The 27,236-nt window shown below is 41.9% G+C and overlaps 2 protein-coding genes across 9 annotated transcripts in view; one reads left to right on the top strand and one right to left on the bottom strand.

Moving 5' to 3' along the window:
- Nucleotides 1-1,185, top strand: part of LOC129837496 (phosphomevalonate kinase-like) — a 2,391-nt gene extending 1,206 nt beyond the window's left edge. Inside the window, exon 5 of the mRNA XM_055903711.1 lies at nucleotides 11-1,185. Within this exon, the coding sequence (XP_055759686.1) occupies nucleotides 11-159 (149 nt within the window). The 3' untranslated portion in view covers nucleotides 160-1,185. The remainder of the gene's footprint in view (nucleotides 1-10) is intronic.
- On the bottom strand, nucleotides 1,111-27,236 carry LOC129837494 (tropomyosin alpha-3 chain-like). Of its 8 annotated transcripts, none has more exons than XM_055903704.1 (9): nucleotides 27,043-27,191; nucleotides 25,652-25,777; nucleotides 15,313-15,446; nucleotides 14,690-14,807; nucleotides 14,444-14,514; nucleotides 12,927-13,002; nucleotides 10,863-10,925; nucleotides 10,688-10,757; nucleotides 1,111-2,629 (listed from the first exon to the last, which is right to left on the bottom strand). In XM_055903704.1, the coding sequence occupies exons 1-9, from the start codon at nucleotides 27,154-27,156 to the stop codon at nucleotides 2,547-2,549; spliced, it is 855 nt and encodes a 284-aa protein (XP_055759679.1). In that variant the 5' UTR covers nucleotides 27,157-27,191; the 3' UTR covers nucleotides 1,111-2,546. The 8 variants fall into 8 exon arrangements, with proteins under 8 accessions (XP_055759679.1, XP_055759678.1, XP_055759681.1 ...); XM_055903703.1 differs by lacking the exon at nucleotides 12,927-13,002 and adding an exon at nucleotides 13,731-13,806 and having other exon boundaries at nucleotides 27,043-27,171; XM_055903707.1 differs by lacking the exon at nucleotides 1,111-2,629 and adding an exon at nucleotides 9,985-10,521 and having other exon boundaries at nucleotides 27,043-27,236.

The following is a 27,236-nucleotide window of genomic DNA, read 5'->3' as shown; positions in this document are numbered from 1 at the left end:
CTCTCTGCAGGAATAGATGATGCAGAGTCTGAATGTGGGCTCGACCAAGGAGTGGATTTTGATTGGATAATCAAAAATGAGGGCGATGGATCACAACTGGAGAAGCAGCTTGCTACTGGACTGCTCTCAATAGCCAAAGAAAAGGTGAAAGAAGACTGAATTGGAGGGGACATTACACAGCTGTAGGAACTTGCTGAAAGCTCCTATTGTTGGAAAGTGTAGTTGGGTTTACATTACACTATTTTCTGTGAAAATCCTTGAACATCTTTGTTACACTGAGGAGCAGCAGAAAGTGAGAATATGTATTTATTTCTCTGTGTTCTGTACTATCAACTAAGTAGCAGGGCAAGAATACTTCAATCTGATCAAACACCCAAACATGTACTGTGTGTATATTAGCACTGACCGATATGTGAATTTACATGGATCACACACAGGTAACTGCCAAAATAGAACACTTAAAAATAAAGGATACAAAGTATATTGAAAGCTGGTGCTTCCACACAGGTGTGGTTTGAGTTAAGTAATTAAAACATCCCATCGTGCTTAGGGTGATATATAAAAATGCCCAGTAGCCCATTATTTTAACTACCATGCCTAGAAGAGATGTGACTGTCACATTCATCCAATAAAGTTCAACACTTTAATAGCTGCCAAGGTGCATTGAAGCTTTTCTGGTGGCTCAATGCCCTATTAATTCACTATGTTGGGGTTTCCTTTATTTTGGCATTTACCTGTACTTCGTGATGTCAACGCAGGAGGCAAATGTCATCAAGACCTAATGTGCAGATGACTTAATCTGTACTTGTATAAAAGTGTAATATTGTGCCATTTTGTTTTCTTAGTCTTAGATAGTAAAATAAGCTACTAGAAAGTAGAGTTTAAGTTGTAAATAGCTAGAAGATTAACTGGAAACCTGGAAAGTGCACATATGTTGATCCATGGTAAAATTAGCACAATACTGCATTACACACCCATTCAACAGAATTAAATGTACTAGACATGATCAATGTTCTAATAGCAGGGTAAGTGTTAGTTCGTAAAACATTTTGAAGTAGACATGAGGGAATTAATGTTCACATTTTAAAAGAGCAACTCAATAGCACTCAATTTCTAAATTTAGAGTTTATTGGAGTTGTGTCAAACTGAAGAAAATAAATGAAAAAAAATATTTTGGAATGTCAATACAAATCGTGGTTCTTTATTTTCTTTAAATTGTGTCCATTTGTGTGTCATGATTATTACAATGAAAACATTACTGTTTACACCCTTAGCGTTGAGTGAACATTTCCAGTTAAACTTGATGCAATATTTTACTTTTTATTTCTATAATTTTATAAGATTTGCAGTTCACTTCATTTGCAGAAAAAAATAATTGTTTAATAGTCTATACTGATACGTTTAGATAATAACCTTGTGTCCCTTCTCCCTATTTATTGGCCCCTATGCTTCCATTTTGGCAATGGAATGCGTAGTGATTGGCTGATCACTCCCCTCCCCCACATCTTATCGGGAAAAATAACAATTAGTTTAAAGAACTAAGGCTGCAATTGGCTAGAATATCTGCATTCAATTCTGTCTGAAGCTATACAACATTTATATCCCTTCAATGACCTACAACTCATTCAGATTTCCTGATCTTGAAGGGGGAAGTTAACTGGGGAAAAAACATTCAGTTTACAGTAACTTGTGACAATGGCCCTTCTTGGAAAATTACTCCAGATAAAAACAAAAATACAAATGTCATGCAACTAAACAAAACACTTCTCCCTTATAAGAAATAAACATGTCACCCCCCAGACCATACTTGTAAATTAACACAAAATACTTGACAAAAAAAAGGTATCACAGTTGTGGACCCTCTGGGCATTGGCACAGTAGAAAAGCAGTGCTTGTGTAAGGATGTTCCAGCAGAAGGTGAGTGGTTAGAGGGGGACAAGGGTTTGAGGCGATATGTTGATAGGGCAAGTGGTTCAGATGGGGATAACAGAGGGAGAGTTTATGATCAAATGGTGGTCCCATTCCAAAGGGAAACATAAGTACGTTAGTTATTACCCTCACCACCTTCATGTGTCCCAGTGGACACCAAATATCACCGTAAAAAGGGTTATCAGGAAGAGAGAAAAGCCTCAATGCATTTAAACGCTTACGGCTAAACAGCTAGCAGCCAAAGAAAGATCATAACAAATCACACACCTGAGCTGGAATGTGAATATTAGAAACCTGTGAAACACTTAAGATGTGAGTGCTTGAGTAAATGTTGCCCTTTTAAGACTAAAAGAATGCTATGAAGAGGCTATAAAAAAAGATAGAGAAAAAAGGGGGGATGCTTATCAGAAGAGCATCCGCAGATACTGGGGTGGAATGTGGGAGAGGCGGTCAGCCATTTTGGTCTACTGGGGAGAAACGTTTGGCTAGGTGTGGACTGAAGTGCTACCTTCACCAAAAACAATGAACAGCCTCCCCCCACCCCCCTGCTAAACACAGTCAGCCAGCACAGACAGAGAGAGGGCCAGAGGTGAGGTGGTGGAGGGGCCAGTAGCCACTCAGAAGCTGTTGAGGTCCTCCAGGGTCTTGTCCAGGGTGGCGTGGATGTTGACATTCTCCTCCTTGGCGTTGGCTAGCGCATCTGTAAATGACACAAAAAGAATGAATGTAAGATAAGGATCCTCCTGATGGTGAGATGAGGACATAGGAGGCAAGACATTGAGATGTGAAAGTGGTGTTTGAGTTTCCTAAGAGGTCTACTACACTATAGTGGAGCAATGCCAAGGGCAAAACCATGTCAATCCACATGACAAAACCTGATAGTCATGTACAGATTTGATGCTACTTTGAAAACAATAAATCACATACATTAAAAAAAAGGATAAACAAGGAATGAGTTCAGCTGTAGCTGACTGAAGAAGTAAGACATCTATTTCTGCAACTAAAAAATGATGGTATAGCACCTGGTCAGATATTGAAGTTGGAGATCCCCCTTAATACCAGGGGTCAACAAATATCAGAAAGTGCTTCCTGGTAATTCTAGCAGTACCTCAAAAGGGGAACTTTGACCAAATCATAACTTTTGAAAACAACTTCTCTATATAGTGACAGAACCAAATTTGTAAGCCTTAATCTGTAAAACAAAACCCGGGGTGACTAAGGTAAATTCTATGACATTGCTCTATGGAGACCTTGTGAATTATGAAGCTAAGAGAGCCATGTTGTATGCTATACATTGTGGAGGTTTGGTATCACCAGAGAATAATTCCCTATTTAACTACAGTATAAGTCACCTTGAAACGAACACAGCCCAAGCTACTGCATGGCCTTATTTAGCTCTGACAGAGTGAGAACGTGGCAGAAATTTGTAGCATGACGAGATCTACTCACACTAACGTTAGAACATTTAATTTTAAAAGTCTGACCCGTCAGCCACATTTACAATTTAGGCCTTTAGAATACACCTTTATCCAGAGCGACTTACATTCAACTTCAAAAGCAAAGTATTTACTTCAGCACATTTCAGACATGGAATGCAACTCAATGTGCTTTACAGAAGAAAAAATATATATAAAAGCGGAAATATTTACCACATAACAAGATTTTCTTTTTAATTACAAACTCAACTAAAATGCACCCTAAGGAAAAGCTAAGCTAAAAATGTGTTTTAAGATGAGGGAAAAAATATATTCACCTTTTGTTGGCCATGTAACAATTGTTTACTTAACAAACAGTAAGATCTGTCCTGCTAATGCTCTAGCACCCTGTAGCTAGTCTGGGTGTTGAGGACATGGGATCTACTAGAGATAGCTTGAAGCTGACTTGTGTTGGTGATAAAAACCTAAAAGCTAGCATTCTATAGACAAGATGTGGTGTGTGTGACTCGAGATAGAGAGTTAAGAACAATGCCTCATAGTTTCCCAGATGCCAGGAAGATGAGACAAAGTAAAAGACCATCCTGTGTAGATAACCAAGGTGGCTTATGGGAAGGTTAGAAGCGACTGACTAAGCAATCTTGGTATCAGCTATATAAAAAAAAAAAAAAAAAAAAACTGTGCATCGTCTGTAAAGGCTAGACTCTCAGCCTAACAGTCAGTCAAGACTGGTGGGCTGACGGTCTCATTATTGCAATAATTAAATCAATATTAAATAAAGATAATTGTTTGAAGAAATGACCAAGACTCTCTCAGTACTGAATATTCACGACAGATATTAGATACGTCCACAGTTTCAGCACCCCTCAGGTTCCCTGGCAGGCTATTCCAAAGGCTGGGGGCATAATAACTAGAGGCTGCCTCTCCATGCCTCTTGGTCCTAGGCTTCAGGATAGTTAAAAGGCCAGTGCCAGAGGACCTGAGAGACCTATTGGGTACATAACTTAAAAGCATGTCTGACATGTGTTGGGGTGCACAATCGCAGATAGATTTATAAACCCAATAGAATCTTAAAAATATATTCCAAAACTCAGGCAGCCAGTGCAAAGACCTTAAAACCGGGATAATGTGTGCTCTCCATCTGGTCTTGGTCAGTACCCGTGCTGCAGTATTCTGTATGTTTTGCAGTTGACCAATGGCTTTCTTGGGTAGACCAGACAGGAGAGCATTACAGTAGTCAGACCTGTCAACTTAAGGTAGTGAAGACAACCACGTCAGTAAAAATATTCCTCAAAGCAGCCATCAAAGTCAGTGCTAGTAAGGAAACAAGTCCAAGTGCTAGAGTAAGAAAGTAGTGGGGTTTTATTTTGCTTGCTATGAACATGTTTTGTACTGCCTGCATGGGACAGCAAGTGTTTTTTTATATTACTTTAATTCACAGCATATTGGTTGATATGCTAGTATGGCTATCGTCACCAGGTTTCTCAACATGTAGCTTTATTTGGTATTCATCACAACGTTAGGTCGGTAATTTACTAGCCAACGTTATCTTAACTTTGTCTTATTAAACTGGAAAGAGACCCTCCATAAAATCTTGACTGGCTTGAACAAGAAAAATATTTTTAAAAGCATGCTAGCAAAGTTAGCTAACAATGTATTCACTCAGCCAGCTTCTGCTTAAAATTTGTAGCCAACCTAATTATATATTTTTTTAAACTTGCAGTAGCACAGTCATGGTGCACTAGATGGAAACAATGACTACATGCATACATACCAGTCAAAAGTTGACACATCTACTCATTCAAGGGTTTCTCTTTATTTTTCTATTTTCTACATTGTAGAATAGACAAAACTATGAAATAACACATGGAATCATGTAGTAACCAAAGTTAAAATATATTTTATATTTGAGATTCTTCAAAGTAGCCACCCTTTCCCTTGATTACTGCCAAGCTCTCTCAACCAGCTTCATGAGGTAGTCACCTGGAATGGTTTTCAATTAACAGGTTAGCCTTGTTAAAAAATAATTTGTGGTATACAGAAGATAGCCCTATTTTGTAAAATACCAAGTTCATATTATGGCAAGAACAGCTCAAATAAGCAAAGAGAAACAGTGCTTCATTACTTTTAGACAGGAAGGTCAGTCAATGCGGAAAATTAAGAACTTTTAAAGTTTAAGTGCAGTCGCAAAAACCATCAAGCCCAATGATGAAACTGACTAAAGAGGACCGTCACAGGAAAGGAAGACCCAGAGTTACCTCTGCTGCAGAGGATAAGTTCATTAGAGTTAACAGCCTCAAATTGCAGCCCAAATAAATGCTTCAGAGTTCAAATAAACAGACACATCTCAACATCAACTGTTCAGAGGAGACTGCGTGGAACAAGCCTTCATGGTCAAATTGCTGCAAAGAAACCACTACTAAAGGACACCAAAAAGACTTGATTGGGCCAAAAAAAAAAAAAAAGCAATGGACATTTGAAAGGTGGAAATCCGTCCTTTGGTCTGATGAGTCCAAATGTTATTTTTGGTTCCAACTGCCATGTCTTCGTTAGACGTAGAGTAGCTGAACAGATCTACACATGTGGTTTCCACCGTGAAGCATGGAGGAGGAGCTGTGATGATGTGGGGGTGCTTTGCTAGTGACACTGTCAATGATTTATTTAGAATTCAAGGCACACTTAACCAGCATAGCTACCTCAGCATTCTGCAGCGATACACCATCCAATCTGGTTTGCGCTTAAAAATGGGACTATCCTTTGTTTTTCAACAGGACAAATTACCCACCACACCTCCAGGCAGTGGAAGGGCTATTTGACCAAGGAGACTGATGGGAGTGCTGCATCAGATGACCTGGCCTCCACAATCAACCGACTTCAACCCAATTCAGATGGTTTGGGATGAGTTTGACAGCAGAGTGAAGGAAAAGCAGCCAACAAGTGTTTAGCATATGTGGGAAGTCCTTAAGACTGTTGGAAAATCATTCCAGGTGAAGCTGGTTGAGAGAATGCAAAGAGTTCTCAAAGCTGTCAAGGCAACGGGTGGCTACTTTGAGGAATCTCAAATGTAAAATATGTTTTGATTTAACACTTTGGTTACTACATGATTCCATATGCGTTTTTTCATAGTTTATGTCTTCACTATTATTGTACAATGTAGAAAATAGTAAAAATAAAGAAAATCATGGAATGAGTAGGTGTGTCCAAACTTTTGACTGGTACTGTATATGTACGGACAAAGCCATCAATCACGTGACAACATTGATTTCTATGTGAAGACTCAATAGTGCATCAGTCAAATGAAGTTGAGACATAGCAGGCGCAATTTGTGCTAGTCCAGGAAGAGACGTTGCAGGCTAGCTCAGTGCTGCCCTCATTGAGTAACTCATGTTGAAGGCCGAGCGGGGTACTGATGGCTGCCATTAGAACTATCTTATGTTGTGAGCAATTTAAAAAAAAAATATATATATATATATATATATATATTCAAGGACATACATCTGGTGTATTAGAAGCAATTGGTACCATGATTTATTATTTACACGAAGATTGACCTTTTTCCATTCACTAAAAACGGGGGAATCCCGTTTTCTGCTAACAATGCCTGGGGTACTACAGTCAGCCTTAAACTGCCAATGCTTAAATGGGGGGGGGGGGGGGGGGGGGAGTAGCCTAATATACATTTTATTATATATTTAACAGACACCATTTATCTCTGCTGAAAAGTAGATAACCTGCCTTTTCAGGGAAATTTGATACACAACTTTATTTTAGTTGTGGGTCTTGTGATTTATTTATGGAATGGCTGAATGAGATTGCCATAAAGTCTTGGTATATCAATGTTAGTAATGCTTATTCTGTCAATCTGCGATTTCTACATACAATTTTTGGACTTTTAAAATTGATAGGTTAAACCTATTGATTTTTGAAGAATATAACTTATGAATGCCTCATGAGTGGACTATAGCTGGCGTACCTCATAACACAAAATATAAGCTTGTTTGTTTGTAAACAATGTAATTGTAAATAACCACTAAAGCCTCAAAACATGGTTAAAACTATGATTTTTATATCATGGCTGGTCGGTCTTGACGTCCATCGCTCGGTCTTATGATTCTGAAAGTGGTTGCATTTCTCCAACCTCATCCCTTTATTACCCCTTTTTCCTCCCCAATTTCGTGGTATCCAAGTGGTAGTTAGTCTTGTCCAGTCGCTGCAACTCCCGTACAGACTCGGGAGAGGCGAAGGTCGTGAGCCCTCAAACACAACCCAGCCAAGCCGAACTGCTTCTTAACACAATACCCGCTTAACCCGGAAGCCAGCCGCACCAATGTGTCGGAGGAAACACCTGGCGAGCGTGCATGCGCCCAGCCCGCCACCGGAGTCGCTAGAGCGCGATGGGACAAGGACATCCCGGCCGGCCAAACTCTCCCCTAACCCGGATGACGCTGGGCCAATTGTACACCGTCCCATGGGTCTCCCGGTCGCTGCGACAGAGCCTGGACTCGAACCAGGATCTCTAGCCTTAGACCACCATTGAATATTGTGATTTTTTTGGGCTATAATTATGCTATGGTAATATTATCCCACCCCTAATACATTTATGTCAAGATAGCAAACATAAGACTGTAATAAAAGGTTGTGTATTTAGTTATGGGTGTGTAATGAATTCTGTAGATTTAAGTCAATAATTACCAAGTTAATATCTTGCATTATGACAGTCATTGCTCAGTCGACTCATTTTGTGCAACCACAGGCATGTCATTTTGATGTCATTGAATAGTCCATTTTAGGCATCTTGTCAAACTACTTACTGTAGCATTAGCTGTACATTGACAATGCTGTGTGTACTGAATCTGTGTTTGGAATTCCAACACTGACTGAGCTAGTCACTATTACAGGCTTTTCCGCTTCAGTAACAAGGATGAGTGAATTTATCTACAAATAATAAACATTCCTGACACCAGGTCACATTAAAAACACAATATTTGCACTACTTCAATAATTAGTGCACTGACCAGGTTAATGTGCTACCAGCATATCTTTTAGGTTATTTTACAAATGAAAAAAATTCTATATTTGCAAGTTTGTATACTTAGTTCTCCGACAATGTAATAATTCACTTGCAAATCTGTTTTGAGCTTTCCTCTTTTGGGTCACTTCATAAGACGTGACTCAGAACGTGTGAGAGAAAGGTAAGGGTCTGTTCCACACCTGTAATCTAAGATTACACAAACCTGGTCCGCAACAGTGGATCGTCTTTGAGTGATCACCAGGACAGATTTCAAAAATGTATGTGTCTGAGGGTGTTATCCCTTTGGTGCCAATTCAAGAAGTGCAGCAAAATCTAGCCTAACACTCATAACGATTTTAAGTACTTATTGTGCCCACAGTAATGCTTGTGATAACATTTTCTTGACCAGAATACCTCCACTTAACCCCTTATTTTTTTCAGGGGGGGGGGTGCATCAGACAACACTGACCCACCTTCGGTGATGCATAGTGATGCAAAATGCATAGTGGAGCGAAACCAATGAAACCCAGACAGTGTGGACAGCCAAAAACCAGTGAACATAGAGAGCACAGACAACAGCCAAGGCATTATTTTTCCCCCTCTTCATTAGGTACAGAGAGAGTCACAAATACAGAGTGTGTGAACATGAGTTTGTCAGAGACTGAGCAGTGCAGTACAGATAGGAAAGGAGTCCAGACAGATGGACAATAAAAGACAGACAGTAACACAGAAACTCAGCCAGCGTTCTGGCCGCAACTGGGCCAATGACAAAGGGAGATGAGAGAACAGTCCAAAGAGAAAGGAAGAGACAGGCACTGGTGACTACGGGGAGGGTTTGGGTCTTTCTCTCTAGAAAGGAAAGGGGGGGGGAAGAGGGAGAGAGCACGCAACCATTGTGGCAGTTCAGGCAGACCGAATTCAGAGTACTGGGTTTCCAGAAATCTAACGAGTCCAATTTATCTGAAATAGAGACGGAGCAATGGCAATTTAACACTTCAAATAATACTGACACACCATGGTTATTGTCATCATGGGGGTGTAAACTCACAGCAAGCCTGCAATCCATGCAACTCCAAAACACTCCATGCATGACCGGAATTTAAGGGCAACTCCACCAATTTTTCAGCCTCGTTTTCATTATCTCCAGCACAACACCAGTGTCAACATGTGAAAACAGCGCATTTAAGTTGTTAAAAATGTTAAAGTTCTACCCGATGATAACATCAAAAGTTAAGTGATTTATGGTGACGTGGAGAGCAAGAAAATACTCTCCCTTGGGCTAGAACCTCGCTGGTGTGTTTTACTTTTATTAATCCTGTGATAAGCATCTTTTTTTAGGACCTTTAACCACAGAAATGCTCCATTTTCACATATGTAGACACTGGTTTGGTGCTGGAGATGAATGATGTTAAAGTGGCGGAATTGCCCTTTAAGTGTATTACAGTAGAAGACTGGGATACTCAAACTTGTAATTGAATTAGACTGAAAGAAATTGGCCAACTAAACAAGCAGATCACATACACACAAGCTGCAAATCAATAGTTCCAAATGGATTCCCTGACCTAGACTAGAGTCAAGCGCATTGATTTCCATAAAAATATAATATGTCCACGGTTACATGTGATAGTGTGCGAGCCATATCTACATAAAGTCTTAGTGTTCTTGTCTTGTGTTGTGCCGTTGCCAAGGTGACAGCTCACATCCGTTACTTTGCAGAAGTGAATGATAAGATATAAAGGGGAAAGTTCAAGGTCTCTGGATACGTTCTTCTCCCACTGCAGATTTACTTGTAGCTACCATATGCTTGTATCCATCTACAATATGTCTATCTCTAGAGTCAGAATAAAATGGTATGTGTGCATGGAAGTGTGTACATTGTAGGCTATGCCTCAATACATTTTCCAGCAAACAGTCAAAGGCTACCAGAGCACATTCCACTACAATAGTTCCCTAGCAACTCAACTTGTAACATCCCCTTATGACAGTCTGCATACTGTTACTGAATCATACTGTTATTAACACACTCCAGTTCAACCCACACCACAACAGGCATCTAAATGAGTATTTACATGGAGGTCATGTCATTGAGGGCATGGTCCAACTCCTCACTAATGGCTTTGTACTTCAATTTCTGTGCATAGAGCTCATCTGTGGGCGCACAGAGGGGGGAGAGGAGAAAGGGATGAGGAGAGATGTACACCAAGGGGGATGAGAGAAAGACAAAGCCAGAGAGGGTACAGGAGGGAGAGTACAGTTTATAACACCTCATAACAGTACTGTGAAATTACAACAATGTGGAGTGTGAGAGTCCTACCTTCCAGGTCATCAATGGTCTTTTCCAGTTTGGCCACTGATCTCTCAGCAAACTCAGCACGGGTTTCAGCCTATGGGAAAATAACAAGTTTATTAAACCCACCACAGCAATACAGGCACATATCACAGCATCAGTCATTCAGAGATTCATGATAGGCGTTTCTGGGGAATCTCACCTCTTTGAGTTTGTCAGTCAGGATCTTGATCTCCTCCTCATACTTGTCCTCTTTCTGGGAGTACTGTAGGGGACAAAGGAAGAGAAAAGCCAATCAGAGAACCACACGTTTGGGACACTAGGGAGTCCTCGGGCTTATTCAGGACAGCACAACAGAGCGTTCGCATAGAACAGCCATGATTCTTCTGTCATGTAGTAGAAACATGGCGGGACATCTGCGACTGTAATTAGGAACAGATACTGACCTGCAAAGAAACCCCCTGGGAAGGGGGTTGGCCTACAATTAGGAGAAACAGATTCTTATTATTCCTCATTCCTTTTGAGTACTCAGTCTGGTCATAAGCTTTTGAATGTGGCTGCTGTACGATGAGTATTTGTGTTTGAGTCGAAACAGGTTGCCAGTGGCAACTACCACCACAGACAGAAGGGGCAACCCAGACAATTTGCGGGGCTATCCGTTTAGAATGTTTACCACCAAATATGGTAGCGAGAGGAACTCCAGTCGAGGGTAGTGAGAGGATGGAACTAGGTGAAGCTGGGCCGACATTTGTACACAACTAGAATCTGTTATGGACACAGTGCACAAAGTTTTAGTGACCTGACGCTTTGCCAAAGTTAAAAACGTGCTTTGTTGGGAGTGCAAGGTCGAATTGAGTTTGTGCACACGCGCACTTCAGAGGGGGCGTTCCCTAATGGAAATATAGTACAACGCACCAATAGGATCTCACTAATTCGTGTTTGGCCCACCTCCTTGCTTGTTCTGCCCACTATGCTTAATTTGCTCCCACTAAACGACACAGATAAACTTTGGTTAGTTATAAATATCTTTGCTACCAACTTTGTGCGGACCGAGCTGCAACAGTGCAGTGGGAAGGCATGGGCTCATCAAGCTGTGAAGCCTTTGAGAGAAGATGTGTAGACTGATAGTGTGACTCAACATGCCTGAGGAGTTAGAGATTGACTGTTTTTCTATCTGTGCAGCTAGAGTTTGGGTGGGAGAAAAAGAATGAAAACAAAAACAGGCTTCTCGTCAGATAACATCATTGGCAGACACTCATTTGGCAATGGGAGTTTGCTGAAAAGACCTCTCTCTGAGCTACAGAGCACTGGTGTTGTGCAGTACAGTGTCATCACCCTATGGGGGGGGGGGGGGGGGGGGTTAGGCCAGATGTGGGTTTGCATTCTTGCAGCTGCAAAGTCAGGGTGTGGCCTCTTATCCAGAAAACCTTAAGGATTACACCACAGCAGACAACCGCCATGCAGACTCCCTCCCTGCCCTGAAACACCTTAGTTAGAACCAGTCCTGGGCCCTTTCAGATGGGAGAAAGAAACAGATGTTCAGGATTGAGGAGTCCCCAGTGAGCTGGTTTTGATGCCTGCTCATATGTACTTCCTCGTTCCACTTTAATGGCAACAGGAGAGAACATCTGTGTGTCTGGATTTTCCTCAGGGGTGGCGAGCCTTCTAGAACTGTTAGAGTACTTGTCTACATTCCAGGCAATCTAACGTCTGACTTCGTTGTTGACTGGGAATTTGTGATGCTGGCAGTTTGATCGGTCAGTTCATCCAAACAGAGACCAGCTTATGGTGCACATGCATGTGGTTACGTGAGCAGGAACCAAACCGGTTCTGGGGGATGTCTGAAACACAACTGACTTGCTGAGGCTGTGGGCGTGATACAATGCCAGACACCATTACAAGGCAAACAGGTCTGCCTCTACTTTGATTAAGTAAGTTGATTACACATTGCATTAGACTACAGACAAGCATTCTGTAGCATATACCAGTACACATGCTTATTAAAACATTAGAGAATACTTATCTCTTCTCAAAGGAAACCAAACATTTCAAATTGAGGTTATGCACAACATCCAGGGTTATGGTCACCATATTGTAGTTAAAGACATTCACCAGCAACACTCATTTTCCATTCCCCTCATTTCAGTTCAATAAGGCTTTGGAGGGTTTTAGGTGGTCAATGGACCTGTAGTTGTCTACAGGACTGGCCTGGGTGTAGTTACGTTCAGTTCCAAACATGCAGGGGTTTTCCCTCCCTCCCTCCTACCTTCTCAGCTTGGGCTTCCAGGGACTTTAAGTTATTGCTGACATTTTTCAGCTCCTCCTCCAACTCGGCGCATTTGCTGCAGTATTTAGTTTTTTTGCGGTTCATTTGGGGTTGGGGTTTTAACAGGGTGTGGGAGTAGGGGGATGAGGAAGAGGGTGGGTAGAAGAGGGAGTAAGGAAAATGAGGACAAAGGTCAATGGTTAAGGTGGGGGGGGTAAAGACGTGACAATGAACAGGGGAATTAGAGGGTGGGGGATAGAGACAACAGACGGACAGATTTACAAAGAGAAAAACAAGGAGAGAAAGGCATGAACTTTAACCTCGGAGGAATGGGACCCAGACCATGGCCATTCTGCTACAAACTAAATAATATCCCAACAATACAAAGCATAGACTTATCATACAAATCCCTGATAAACCAAGGGAGAATGTTTGTGGTCAAATACTCTTAGTAAACTTGGAATATGGAGCACCTGTAGGTCTCGATAAAGCTGGGTAAATTCATGCGGATGATATGCAGAGAGTTTGAGAAGTGAAAATGAGCACACACGAGAAGGGGAAAGGATCACGGAGGCAGCAGCTATACAATTACAGCGGTCAGTCATGCAGCCAGATGAACGCAGGAATTTATGTTAGCGAGGATAGGAGGACTGAAAATCCCTATGTGCATTCCTGGTCCTCACAAACCAGGTTCAGAGGGTCGTGTTATGGACGTCTGTAATGAAGACACCAGTCAGACCCTTCGAGGGTCCCCATAAGGCACCATTCTGTGTCTTGTAGTTGGTAAGAACAGGGAGAAAGTACCTTGTCCTCAGAGGCCTGCAGGCTCTTCAGTGATTGGTCGAAACCCCTCAGCTGCTCCTCCAACCTCCGGGCGTTGCTGTTAGTGAGTGGGGTGGGGTCACATGACACAGAAGCGCATGCAGAAAGAGCGAAAGAACGAGAGAAAATGTACAGAGACAGACATAAGATAGGGGGAAACAGAAAATGGTAACCGACAAAGGGACATGTCGGTATGGTAAACCCACGACATGCACACACACGGGGAGAGGACAGATTGGATATTGTCATGGTACTGTTATGGCATTCCCACTTTTATGCTAATGATAACGTGCTAGTCCAGACATTAATACATATTTCAGCTATACTACAGGTAATTACTAAAGTAACAGTATCGTTCTGTTGCATAGTGAATGCAGCAGAAACATAAGCACCTCCAGTTCACTGTTAGGTAACAACAAATCTTCAAAACATGTAAAAGTAACATAAAAAAAGTGGATGTACAGTTCCTACTTAAGTGACGAGTGAACGCGTCATGCAAAGCTGTGTTGGGGCCAGTTAAGTAACGCCATGCAAAATGTGTGACTGAAACCCATCGTGGCTTTAAACTTACTTCTGCAGTGTAAGAGTGAGGGAACTGGTGGGTGTATGTTCTGCTACAAGCTTAAGCAGATGCAGTGTGACTGTAGGTGAGAGGTACAGTGATATAAAATCATCAATGTGAGAAAGTGACTCACCCCTCGGCCAGCTCCGCCCTCTCCTCTGTACGCTCCAGATCACCCTCAATGATCACCAGCTTACGAGCCACCTGTAGGGGTAGAGAAGAGGCAGGGAGTGAAGGAAGTAAAACATTTGAAAAGAGCAAGTGAATGAAAGAAGTGGTGATGCACGGTCCAAGACTTCTTCAGAAGCCACTTCAGAGCCTTGTTCTAGACGTGTGTGTGTGTGTGTGTGTGTGTGTTGGGGGGGTCTGATGAGCTCACCTCCTCATACTTGCGGTCGGCCTCCTCAGCGATGTGCTTGGCCTCCTTCAGCTGGATCTCCTGCATCTCCATCTTCTCCTCATCCTTGGAGGCCCTGTTCTCAATCACCTTCATACCCCTGAGAGAAAGGAAGGTAAAGAGAAAAAGATGGGCATGAGTGTCAAAAAAGTGTTTTGGCCTTAATTACCATATTACACAGTGTATTGCAGGCCTTAGCTTTCTGCACAGGAAATACTGTAGGAAAGAAACTGGTGAGCAGATATCTCTATAGTCTGGTGGCAAACTAACTATACAGCTCTCCTCTTCTGCTGATACGCGTGTCAGGACCCTATTATGTATGCCAGATCGGAGGAGGGGCACTGATACAAAGAGGTCAGGGCGCAGTGTGTGAGAAATTCTTAGCCTATATACACAAACTTGTTCATTACCCACAGGGTACACCCTCAAATAGGCTACTTCCAGCTCACATCCACCAATGACCTTCTCCCACATATCTGCTTTAAAACCCTGACAGGAAGTCAAAAGCCTCCCGCTTAGAGAAACAGGAAGTGGCATCAGAGGAAGTGAGTTGACCCGGTGAGAACTGAACACCACCTCCACCCATTCAAAAAAAAAAAACACACCTCTCGCTCTCATCTGCAGCTTTCTCTGCTTCCTCCAGTTTCTGCAGAGCGGTGGCCAGTCTCTCCTGGGCCCTGTCCAACTCCTCCTCAACCAGCTGGATACGCCTGTTCAGAGAGGCCACCTCAGCCTCAGCCTGGATGGGGACAGAGAGGTTATTGAGAAGATATGTACACCATAAGCTCACAAATGCCCTTTGAGACACCTCTTCCAACAAAGACAGCACATCATGACATACCGGTACCTTTAAATGACGATAAGGATATATTTCACACCACCTCAACCTTTGATATAAAGGATTACAGAGTGACGTAGCCTACAATCCCACAAGGTTACTATGACATAACAAATAGCAATCCCACAACAACCATACTCACACACACAGGCCTGTTAAAGGACACACCTCTCCCTCTGCCTGTATGCATGGGTGAGAGAGAAGCAGCACTCTACTGAACTGGAACAGAGCTGGAAAAGTGAGATTGTGCTCTCAGAGTCTTTGTAATGGACACCAACCCATCACATTTCATCACCATAAGAGTTGCATACACTAATGCACACAGCGAATCTCTCCCCAATTGATGTGGCCATGAATGACACTAATTGGGCACACCAGCCTAGATAACCGTGCTGCCTACCCTGGATGGGTTGGGTATGGAAAAGCAAGGGAGAGAGAGAATGCACTGAGACGAATGAGGGGAAGGTTAAAGCACTTAAGAGTGAATAAATGTTTTAGTGCCTTGAGAGTAGCCTGGCTGTTCTCACTCTCCATGCCTTGAAGCAGAGGAATAATGCGGTGTCAGAGAAAGAGAGAGCGGAAGACAAAGAGCAGTGAGAGAAGGATAGGAGGCTTATTAAGCCTTAGATAGCCACAACCAGATGGCCAGATCAGAAGATGGACCAGAAGGAGGCTAACACTGACACAGCTCAGTATATACTGCAAAGCACATTGAGGATTAGGACTGTCTGTTACTTGTAATACCTCCATGGTCAGTTGCTAAATTGTATGCATGCACCATCTAGTAAATGTGGATGAGACCAAGCATAAATGGGTAAAGCGTTTGACCAACCATAGAGCTGGGTGCCATGATCCTTCTGCCACTATGTTTTCAAATACTGCCCAGGAGACGCTAGCATGACGACCATAGAATCATGTCAGCAAAGAGTATCAGAAGCATTTAGGTTGAAACCACAAACTCCTCTATGGCTTTGGGTAAGACCATCTGTCAGATGAAAATAATGTAAATCTAACACTGCAATATTGAGACACACAGCCAACCAAACTAAAAACAGAAGGGGTGCATAAGCAATGACAGCACCTTTCAGATGTAGATGTATACGGCTACACTTGATTAACTACCCCTACTACACACAAACACAACCTGCTGTGGCTGCATGAAAGAACGACTTCGGAGCACAGACAAACCCCAGTTGTCATGGCACTGGCATGCAAGTGTTTGACAGCCTTTAGGAAGGAAGGCCCTTACCAACGGAGGCCAGCGCCATAGAGATATGCAAATCGGCACCCCCTCAACAGCCCTTGCCCCCCCCCGGATCCCTCGCACCCTTGAAATATTTCTCGGTCACTAAAAGAAAAGAGTGCTGTTAGTTATCTACTTCCTGTCTGACCAAGCACATTCTGGAGGTGGTATTTTGCAGCCATGGTGGTGGATGTATGAATTAATATTAGAGGTCGACCGATTATGATTTTTCAACGCCGATACCGATTATTGGAGGACCAAAAAACCGATACCGATTATTGGAGGACCAAAAAAAGCCAATCAATTAAATCTGACCATTTTTTAAAAATAGATTTGTAATAATGGCAATTACAACAATCCTGAATGAACAATGAACACTTATTTGAACTTAAAATCTATTTAGTCTCAAACATGTTCAATTTGATTTAAATAATGCAAAAACAGTGTTGGAAAAGAAAGTAAGTGCAATATGTGCCATGTAAAAAAGCTTTAACGTTTAAGTTCCTTGGAGGTTACTTTTAACATGAGTCTTCAATATTCCCAGTTAAGAAGTTTTAGGTTGTAGTCATAGGACTATTTCTCTGTATACCATTTGTATTTCATATACTTTTGACTATAGGATTGCCAGCCTAATCTCGGGAGTTGATAGGCTTGAAGTCATAAACAGAGCTGTGCTTCAAGCATTGCTAAGAGCTGCTGGCAAACGCAGGAAAGTGCTGTTTGAATGAATGCTTACGAGCCTGCTGCTGCCTACCACCGCTCAGTCAGACTGCTCTATCAAATCATAGACTTAATTATAATAGGCACACAGAAACACGAGCCTTAGGTCATTAGTATGGTCAAATGCAGAAACTATCATTTTGAAAACATTTATTCTTTGAGTGAAATATGGAACCTTTCCATATTTTATCTAACGGGTGGAATCCCTAAGTCTAAATATTGCTGTTACATTGCACAACCTTCAACGTTGTCATAATTAGGTAAAATTATGGCAAATTAATTACGGTCTTTGTTAGGAAGAAATGGTCTTCACACAGTTCGCAACGATCCAGGCGGCCCAAACTGCTGCATATACCCTGACTCTGCTTGCACTGAACGTAAGAGAAGTGACAATTTCCCTAGTTAATATTGGCTGCTGACATGAATCTTTTGACTACATATGCAGGTTAAAAAAATATACTTGTGTATTGATTTTAAGAAAGGCATTGATGTTTATGGTTAGGTACATTTGTGCAACGATTGTGCTTTTTTTGCAAATGTGATTTTGTAAAATTTTATAAGATAAGTTGCTAGCTAGAATTAAACTTACCTTGGATCCTTGCAGCCACATGGTCTTTTTTATGCCAAAACTCACGTAACAGGTGGTCAGCCTGCCACGCAGTCTCCTTGTGGATTGCAATGTAATCAGCATCCAAAAAAGCCGATTGCCGATTGTTATGAAAACCTGAAATCGGCCCTAACTAAAATTGGCCATTAAATCGGTCGACCTCTAATTAATATACTATTCTAGACTATTGGAAGTGAGGAGCATGTGTATGCATCTTCAAATTCCTCTATGGAGAACACTGTAGCGCAGAGACATTTCAGCTCTAGACCTGAGAATGAGGTGTCTAGTTAGCTTGGTGGTGTTTAGTATTTGTACACACCTTATGACCAAGATGCAACATGATCCGAGTCTTCAGAGGAGCTTATGTAATAGAGTAGTAGCATTTCTGAATAGTGTAGACTCCCAGAAGGCTGAGTCAGACAGGTGGAATGATACAACATACCTCCTTCAGACTAGGCCTGATTTAATCTGTGGGAAAAGGGCCAAACAGTCATTGTCAGGTTGTCTTTCACTTAGGTAACACACACAATTTTTGTTGTCCGTTGTCATTTCCTCTGACAAAAAAAAGCCCCACCACAATCAGTTGGCAACCACACTTCCTGTGCACAAAAGTAGAATGACTCCACGGGAGCCTTGCGCTCTGTCTCACCCGCTTCCAAAGCAGGCCTCTGTGCTAGAGTATAACTGTTGACCAAGAGACCCTCTCATTTTAAAAACTGACTCTCCACTGTGTAGGCTATTTCTTGCAGTCAAATGCTATGGAATGGCCTTACATATCCAATTATTGTGTTGCATTTGTTTTGCTCCAAATAACAGTAGCACTTGTGTACCTCCTTGAAAAAGACACTGAGCGCATATCAGTTGACCAAGTTAACATCGAATTTAACCACAGAATTACACCATAGAATCACAACTGGGGCCTGGGCCAAAGTAGTGTGCCATAAAACCGCAATAAATGTTGCACTGTGTGGCAACCCATCACTAGCTACTAGTGAGCTTAGAGGAGGAATTTGGCAAGTTGTTGAGGGCCAAGCATTTGAAATTCCAGTGAATGGGGAAATGCAGGGACAACGGAAATACAAACTATTCAAAGCATTTGACCGACTTTCATCTTGGAATTAGCATTGCACAAATAATACATATCCAATCAATGAAAGACGCAAAGACCTTTAGGTACAATTATTCTTAAGATAATTGGAAATGCAGGACGCCCATAGAGATGGATCGAGGACCCATCTTTGTATCTGTGCCATTATAGTGTCTGCAACAGCATGGGCTGCGCCATAGACAGATTGGTTGTTAACCAACAACTATGGGACAAAACAGACTGAGTTGGCTTAGATTGTTGACAACGTGTAAGCTATATTTGGTCTCCAATGATTTTTGAAAACAAATGCATGTGCACAATGAGAACTTGTCTCAAATATATCGTTACAGATTTTTGGTTACCTAGCTAATTTCAGACATATTAGCATTGACATGAACACCTCAAAACAAGACATGGTATCAAGAACATTAAACGAGCCACTTACGATTCCCCACATGACAGTTTGTCATTCTTGTTAGCAATTTGGCCATCCAGAATAACAACAAGCTAACTTTTGCCCCAACGAAGCGCACACGTCGTTCGTCAAGTGGTCAGCTAACCCAACAGGTAGCCTAGAGCGTCAGGCCAGTAACCGAAAGGTTGCAGGATCGAATCCCTGAGCTGACGAGGTAAAAATCTGCAGTTCTGCCCCTGAACAAGTTACCCACTGTTCCCCGGTAGGCCATAAGAACAAATTCTTATTTACAATTAACTGACTTGCCTAGTTAAATAAAGGTTCAATATAAAAAATATATATATATATTTTTTTACATGTAATATATTGAAACCATATGTAACAGTATAGCTTCCGTCCCTCTCCTTGCCCCTACCTGGGCTCGAACCAGGGAACCTCTGCACACATCGACAACAGCCACAAGCATCGTTAACCATCGCTCCACAAAAGCCGGAACAACTACAAGGTCTCCGAGCGAGTGACGTCACAGATTGAAACGTTATTAGCGCGCACCCCACTAACTTGCTAGCCATTTCACATCGGTTACACATATCCATTTTAAAAAGTAGTCACTTTTCTTCATGTGTTTAAAGAAATTGGAAAGCCAATATTGGTGGCTTACCGCCACCTGTAGTGCTGGAGTCCTGAACCAAATATTGTGTCTCATTTATTGTGGCCTCTTGATGGCTGTTATATCTTAAATCCATTTACAAACCATCGCACCCAATTTTAATAAAAGGTGCTGATCATTGGCTGATTGCTCCCAACCCACAGGAATCCCCACCCAATGTACTACTTTAAAATGACAATGGCCATGCTAAAACTGGTTAAATCCATGATGTCTTCTCTCTATGAGGACGCCAGGTAGCTGGGTATCTGATTTAGCACGAATTTGTCAAACTTCTTTCACCTCCAATATGAGACTATTGGACTGAGCCAGCGGAAGAAACCGACAATAGGTGCTAAAGGTAGCCACCCAGCCAACTGACTAGGGTAGGGGGTTCAGTTCAAACTGTACTGGAAAGTTGCCATAGCGTAACAAATCAATGCATCCAAGACCTGTAACTACCACCTGGATAAGTCAAAGGCTGAAGTTGGCAGATGCCGGAAGGTTATTGCAACGTTACCTGTTCCCTTGAACGCTTCTCCTCTTCAACCTGTCTTTGCAAAGTCTCGGCTCTTTCCTCGGCTTCATCCGCCTGTTGCTGCAAAACTTTAATTTTTCGCTTCACTGCCTCGATGCTATTGGCCATTTTCTTCAGTTGATTTAATTCGATAGCTAACTTGCAAAGATTGAAAACGCGTTTCTAAAAACTAGCTCGTGTAGGATGCTAACGTTAGTCGTTCCAGTTCGATTGGTTGCAAGCTGGCAAACGTCGTTCCCGATGCGATGTTTTCCCGAACAGACACAGCAACGCCCCGCCAACGAGTCCAAAATGGAAATTAGAACAGAGCTTTGTTTCTTTCAATCTAACGTTACTCAACACTGTAGGGAGTCAGCTTATAGTATAAATTAATTCTTACCGGCAGACAAATGTAATGTGCATAAAAACGTCAAGTAGTTCGATTGATAACTATGCCGAATGAATCAATTAGACTAGCCTAAAAACTGTAAATCAAAGTTTTCACCTCGATGTGTCAATGTACACAGTGAGACAGCGTCGTTAGCTAGCTAGCGGCTAAAATAAATGCTATAGGTTCGAAAGGCAGTTCCAACAAGATGAATACAAGTAGTATTTTCCTTTTAAGCAAAATGTATGGGTGATGGTTCCAGTTGTCTATTGAAGATGAATAAGCAAATTGCTAAGAATTTGGAGCAAAGTTGTGCAAAAAAAAGACGGTTACACTCTCCCTCCACTGTTCAGTTGCCTCGTTCTCTTCTCTTCCTTATTTCAGCAGACAGCACGCTTCCGGTCTACTCCGCCCTGTCAAAGGGGAACTGACGCCTTATATATTCCCGCCACCTGGATAATTTTTACTTTAACCAAATGTTAATTCAATAAAGTTATCCAACGCAAAGACAATGAAACAGTAAACACAAATGGTCATATTTAGAGCTAGCTAGTAGCTCAACCTGGTCTCAGAATTGTTCGTATTATTATGTACGTAAATCCGAGACACTCCATTTAGTATGAAATGTTATTCCATATGATATGTATCAATTTATGGATGTCCGTCACCCATTTCGCATGATATGTTATGAATTACAATTTGTATTATATGTTACGAATTAGCTAAATGTAAAACATTTTACGAATTTGCAAAACATACAATATGTTGTGAATTTTCAAAAAGTACAATATGTTACGAATTAGCAAAACATATGATATGTTACAAATTCTAGCTAGGTGACTAATGTTAGGTAGCTGGCTAACGTTAGCTAGGCTACTGGTTAGGGTTAAGTTTAGGAGTTAGTTTAAAGGGTTAAGGTTACAGACATGATGAGCTAAAAGGGTTAAGGTTCGGGGAAGGGTTAGCTAAAAGGGGTAATGTTAGGGGAAGAGTTAGCTAACATGCTAAGTAGTTGCAAAGTAGCTCAAAAGTAGTAAGTAGTTGAAAAGTTGCTAATTATCTAAAATTATAAAGCTGTCTGTGATGAGATTTGATCTCGCAGCCACCTTAATTTCGTTTTTGCCTTAAGCAACCATACGTCTTATGTAACCATACCAAATGTAACATATCATACTAATTTGAGTGTCTTGGATTTACATTTAGTATGTTACGTCTAGTCTATGAGACCAGCCTGTAACCCACACACTGGGCATAGACATCAATTTAATTTAACATCTATCTATTGCACGTTGGTTGAACGTACTGTCATTGAAATGACATGGAAACGACGTCGATTCGACCAGTGTGGCCAGTGGGTAGCAATACGGTTCATCTGAAGCAATATCTTTACTCTTCAGGATTTACTTTTGTCACTATAGGTCTAGGTCCTGTCTGCAGTGTATTGTCATGGCCCAACTCTTCCAGGCACTCTTGGCTGGCTGCCCTCAGCTCACAGGGCCATCTGTCCAAGCTGCATATGCCAGCTGGCCAGGCCATTATCTGGACTGGAAGCCAGTGAGTGGTTTTATTTAGCATAAAGAAAATGCATACTGCGGTGTAATGCTCTGGCTAATTGTGAAATGTGTTGGCTTGAGAACCCTGCTTTTAGCCCATGCTCAGGTGACACATCTTGCAGGATATAAATGTTGTACGTGATGGTTTTAGTGTATGTAAAGATTCATTCCCTGGTATTCAATAGATGTGAGATGGCTTAAATTGCGTATTACTACTCTTTTCGCCCCATGTATCCAGAAATGTGCACCATGGTCCATGGGTGATGTCCATTGACATGTACAAATATGAAGTTGTATGTGGACTTGAGAATGGCTTGTCTAACCACTATATGTTCCCATGATTACACATACTAGCCAGTATTTGGCTGAACCAGTACCTGGGTTTGAGGAGATTGTGAATATGACGATATCTCCTCTCGTCCAGGATCCTTAAATTCAAATTAAAAGTCCCATTAACAAGCGCTGCAAACGTTATAATGTCAAAATACAACTAGTTGGAGAGCAACTATCGTCATTACTGCCGTTACCCACGGTATGTGCTTCCAAAAAAGGTCTGAATAAAAAGTATCTATTGTTTTTTACCAAGTTCACGTGTGCCAAATCCATCTTCGGTACCTGCAATAAAATCACTAATTGCTGCCACGCACAAGTCGGCTGATTCAGCAGCGCTACTGTATCCCAATATATATATATTTCTTTTTATTTTAAACTTTTTTGGAAGTACATACCGTGCGCAACGGCAGTAATGACGATAGTTGCTCTGCAAAACTCCATATTTTGATGAGTACCGAACATATTTTGACATTATAACGTTTGCGGAGCTGGTTAATGTGACTTTGAATTAAAGGATCCTAGGCGTCAGAGGAGATCTTGTCATATTCATCATCTCATCAAGCCCAGGTACTGGTTCAGTTTTTTGGGGGACATATTAATCACGAGTGGCGTTGCATTTTATTTTAAATGTAAGTTATGAATTTGGTTTCTGTACAGCACTTTGAGATATCAGCTGATGTAGGAAGAGCTATATAAATTGATTTGATTTGATTTAAATCAATTAAATAATCAAATGATAATTGGATACTGGATGAGTTCTTTTGATCTGCCTTTGTAACTCTAAGCATACGTTAAAAAAAGCTATGTTAAAAATACTGCAGTTGATCTCTTGGTGGTTTCTTATTTATCTTGTCATTTAATGAAGGGTCAGGAAACACTAGCAACTCCATTAGAAGAGAAAGTAATGTGTGCCACCCACACGTCTCCCAATAGAATGTTCCAGGAAAGATTATCTCAACAAAGAGCAAGCCAATCGTTTGAAACGCATCCCTAATCCTCAGTAAAGGAGCAGTGGACACCCCAGGACTCCACAGTGGATTACACCAGTCTGGGAGTGTCAATGACATTTGAACCCGAGTAGTTTGAAGGGGTAACGATATTAATCGTCCCCACTACACTCTCCCTAGTCACCGGGAACACAATGATGACAGGAGTAATAACAGCAGTGACATGGCGACACTATTAGCACTAATCCCCCATTGGGTGCAGAGCAGAGGGGAAGGGGGGCTTGTAGCCAGCTGGCTATGCAGAGTGACACCCTGTCTAAATCAATTTCACCCCCTCTTGGATGCCGAGAGGCTTTGCACTGAAATACCACTGCAGGGGGTGGTGCTTGCCGGTTGGTGGGGGAGGAGGGGGAGCAGTATATATTTTATGGCTGACCCTGGATGGCCATTTTGCTTTGTGTTGTGTGGTTACAGAATGCCACACTGCAGGGTTTGTAATAGCCCCCACAGTACGTGTAGATCTCTCCACCTGACTGTGAATGTCTCCTGCCTCACTAATGTCTTGTTGTGACTCTGTCCCTCGAGACTAACTAAAGACTGAAGGGATATTCTGTCCTGGCAACTGAGACCAAAAGTCATGACACTATGCCATTAGATTGTATGAGATGCCACACGAGCCAGGGCATAGATGTTGTGTTATCTTTATCCTCACTGCGGATTCTGGCTCCTCTCAAGGTCTCTTACTGCTTTTCTTTTTCAGGGCCTATCTACCACATGGTATGGACCAGCAGGGGCGTTTAAAGCATTGTCTCTATGGGTGCATTCGTAAATTCACTCTGGAGTTCCCAAGAGCGCTCAGAGTGCACGTTCGTAAATTCAGAGCGTTTCGCTCTCGGAGTGTCTCTGGCCGAAGAGTAGGGTTGATCTGAGCGTTCTGGGCTCACAACGGCATTCAAGCACCCAAGATGACTGGCTAAAGTTAGCTAGCTTGCTAACTACTTCCAGACATAAATGAGAGAACACCTCTCTCTGACCATTTTACTCACCCTCGCAGAGCTGGTTTGGCTGTTATCCAGAGCGTTGCTGACTGTAACGTGTGCTGCTGGCAACAATTTAATTAAGCTTTTTTGCCGATGTTTATTGACACCGGCCACATTCAACGAGTGTTGGGCGTTCGTAAATTCATCAGTTATTCTGCACTCTGGCACACTCAGACGAGAGCGCTCTGAAATCAGAGTAGATAGCAGAGTGAATTTACGATCGCGCACCATGACAGTGTCTGTGTAGACATGGCCTTTACACACACCATGCCCCCCCCTTTCCTCCGCCCCCACCATTCTGACCTCTCCTGTTTTAAACCACATGGTATTTTGGCATGGGAGAGCCTTCTCAGGGCTTTGCCATAAGAAGGCAAGCTATTAGTATGGCAGGTGGACATGCTATATCAGGGGAGGGCTTCCCTGACAAAACCATTTCATCATTATCAAGGGACAGATAGGAAGAGAGGGATCCAAATAAGGTAGAGAAAGGGTGTGGGCCTGACCTGTGTATGTGGAAACTAATATAATGGGAAGAGAGGCCTTGTTTATATGTGTGGGTGTGAGAGGGCAGTTTGTGTGGTGTGCTGTTTGGTGTGCCAACGGAACTTACATCTGCAGCTTTCTTGTCTGCAACCTCCAGCTTCTCCTGGGCATCCTTCAAGGCCTCAGAATATTTGTCCAGCTCATCCTCAGTCCCCTTCAGCTTCTTCTGCATCTGGATCAACGCATCGTCATGCTGACGGAGGGAAAGAACAACAGACAGGGAGGAGTGGGAAAGAGAGAGACAAACAGGCAGAAAGAGAGGAGATGGAGAGACAGTGAGGAGAGGACAATAGAGCAAGGGAGAGATACAGTATGAGAGGATGGTTAAAGGGAAGAAACTCAGAGTAAGACAAGCCAAGATGTGTGAAGACCAGGCTATAGAGTGGAAAGAACCACACATACATTAGCAAGATGTGAGAAATAGAGGTCAACATCTCAAGGTTTACGAAAACATATTTCTGTAGTACAAAACCATTAATTTAAGTAATTGGGGGAGATTAGAGCAAACAATCATGTTAGATGGCCCATATTTCCAGCTTCGGTTCATTACTTAGTGAATAAAACTATTTTCGAATGTTATGTATAATGATTGTGTATGTGTGATTAGCAATTGATCCCCAACATCCACAAGTATGAGTAGCCGAATGAATGTGTTGAGGGGTTACAGTGCCAATGCATTGTGGGTATTAATATCCCCAGGCTCTCAGCTTTCGTCCCTGGACTGCTGTGTAAAACGATTGCCTGTACTTGTCGTTGTTCCCAACCCTACTATTGGATTCCAACTTGAGGACAGCTGTCACTGTCAAGAAGAATACCTACACGCACAGTCTTATTATAGATTATGGAGCTCTCTGGAACACGATGATCACTTTAGGATCCGGATATAATGTCTTCATTTGTCTTTTCCTGTGACTATCTGTCAATTAAGTCTAGGCATTTTTAAAGGCTCCTGGCTGTCAAACTTGGATTTGTCATTTGGATATTTTTTTCTACGTTTCGGTAGAAATACCAAGATCATTTGTTTGCATTCTTCAAACAACTCTGACTTAAACTCCCTAAATATTGTTATCATTGAGTAAAAACAAAAAACATACACATAGTTAATAGATATGGTATATGCCATAATATATATTAACTTGAAGAATAGTTATTATAATTTATGTTATTTATTGCTAATAACATTTAGTGTGAGCATAGGTTGCTTGCCTTCTCTAGGTAATGATTATTCGATTCAGCGTTAACAAACCAATTTTGAATTTGAGCTCTATTGTAAGGCCTCAAGATTAACCTTCAGTTGACCTCCCCTAACCAAGATATGGTTAGCATCTTAGCAATTGTTGGCCTACTTGAGTTAGGAAAGTTAATCAACTGTGTGTGAGTTAGCATCACCTAATTAATTACTAACTAGAATTATACTGAGAATACTAGGCTAGGCTAAGCTAGGCTAGGTGTCCCCACCTGCTTGCTCTTATCCTCAGCTGCCTTTTTGTCAATCTCGGACTGGTCAGCCGCTTCCAGAGCAGTCTCCTTATCCATCTTCAGCATCAGCATCTTCTTCTTGATGGCCTCCATATTGCCGGTGTTTGGTTAGGCTCACGAGGCGAATAAATAAACTTGGATGTCTTTCTGTCGGAGGGCTCAAGGAGGATGAG

The sequence above is a fragment of the Salvelinus fontinalis genome, chromosome 38, assembly GCF_029448725.1.
Source record: "Salvelinus fontinalis isolate EN_2023a chromosome 38, ASM2944872v1, whole genome shotgun sequence".
In the NCBI taxonomy this organism is placed as follows: domain Eukaryota; kingdom Metazoa; phylum Chordata; class Actinopteri; order Salmoniformes; family Salmonidae; genus Salvelinus; species Salvelinus fontinalis.
This window is presented reverse-complemented; position numbering and strand designations above follow the sequence as displayed.

What these genes read in the sequence shown, in the direction of transcription:
- LOC129837494 (XM_055903707.1), bottom strand. Translation starts at nt 27,156, where the DNA reads ATGGAGGCCATCAAGAAGAAGATGCTGATGCTGAAGATGGATAAGGAG. An exon ending in CAGACAAGAAAGCTGCAGAT is followed by an intron (nt 15,447 to 25,651) that starts GTAAGTTCCGTT and finishes GTCCCCATCCAG; the next exon opens with GCTGAGGCTGAGGTGGCCTC. An exon ending in TGACTGACAAACTCAAAGAG is followed by an intron (nt 10,758 to 10,862) that starts GTGAGATTCCCC and finishes ATTTTCCCATAG; the next exon opens with GCTGAAACCCGTGCTGAGTT.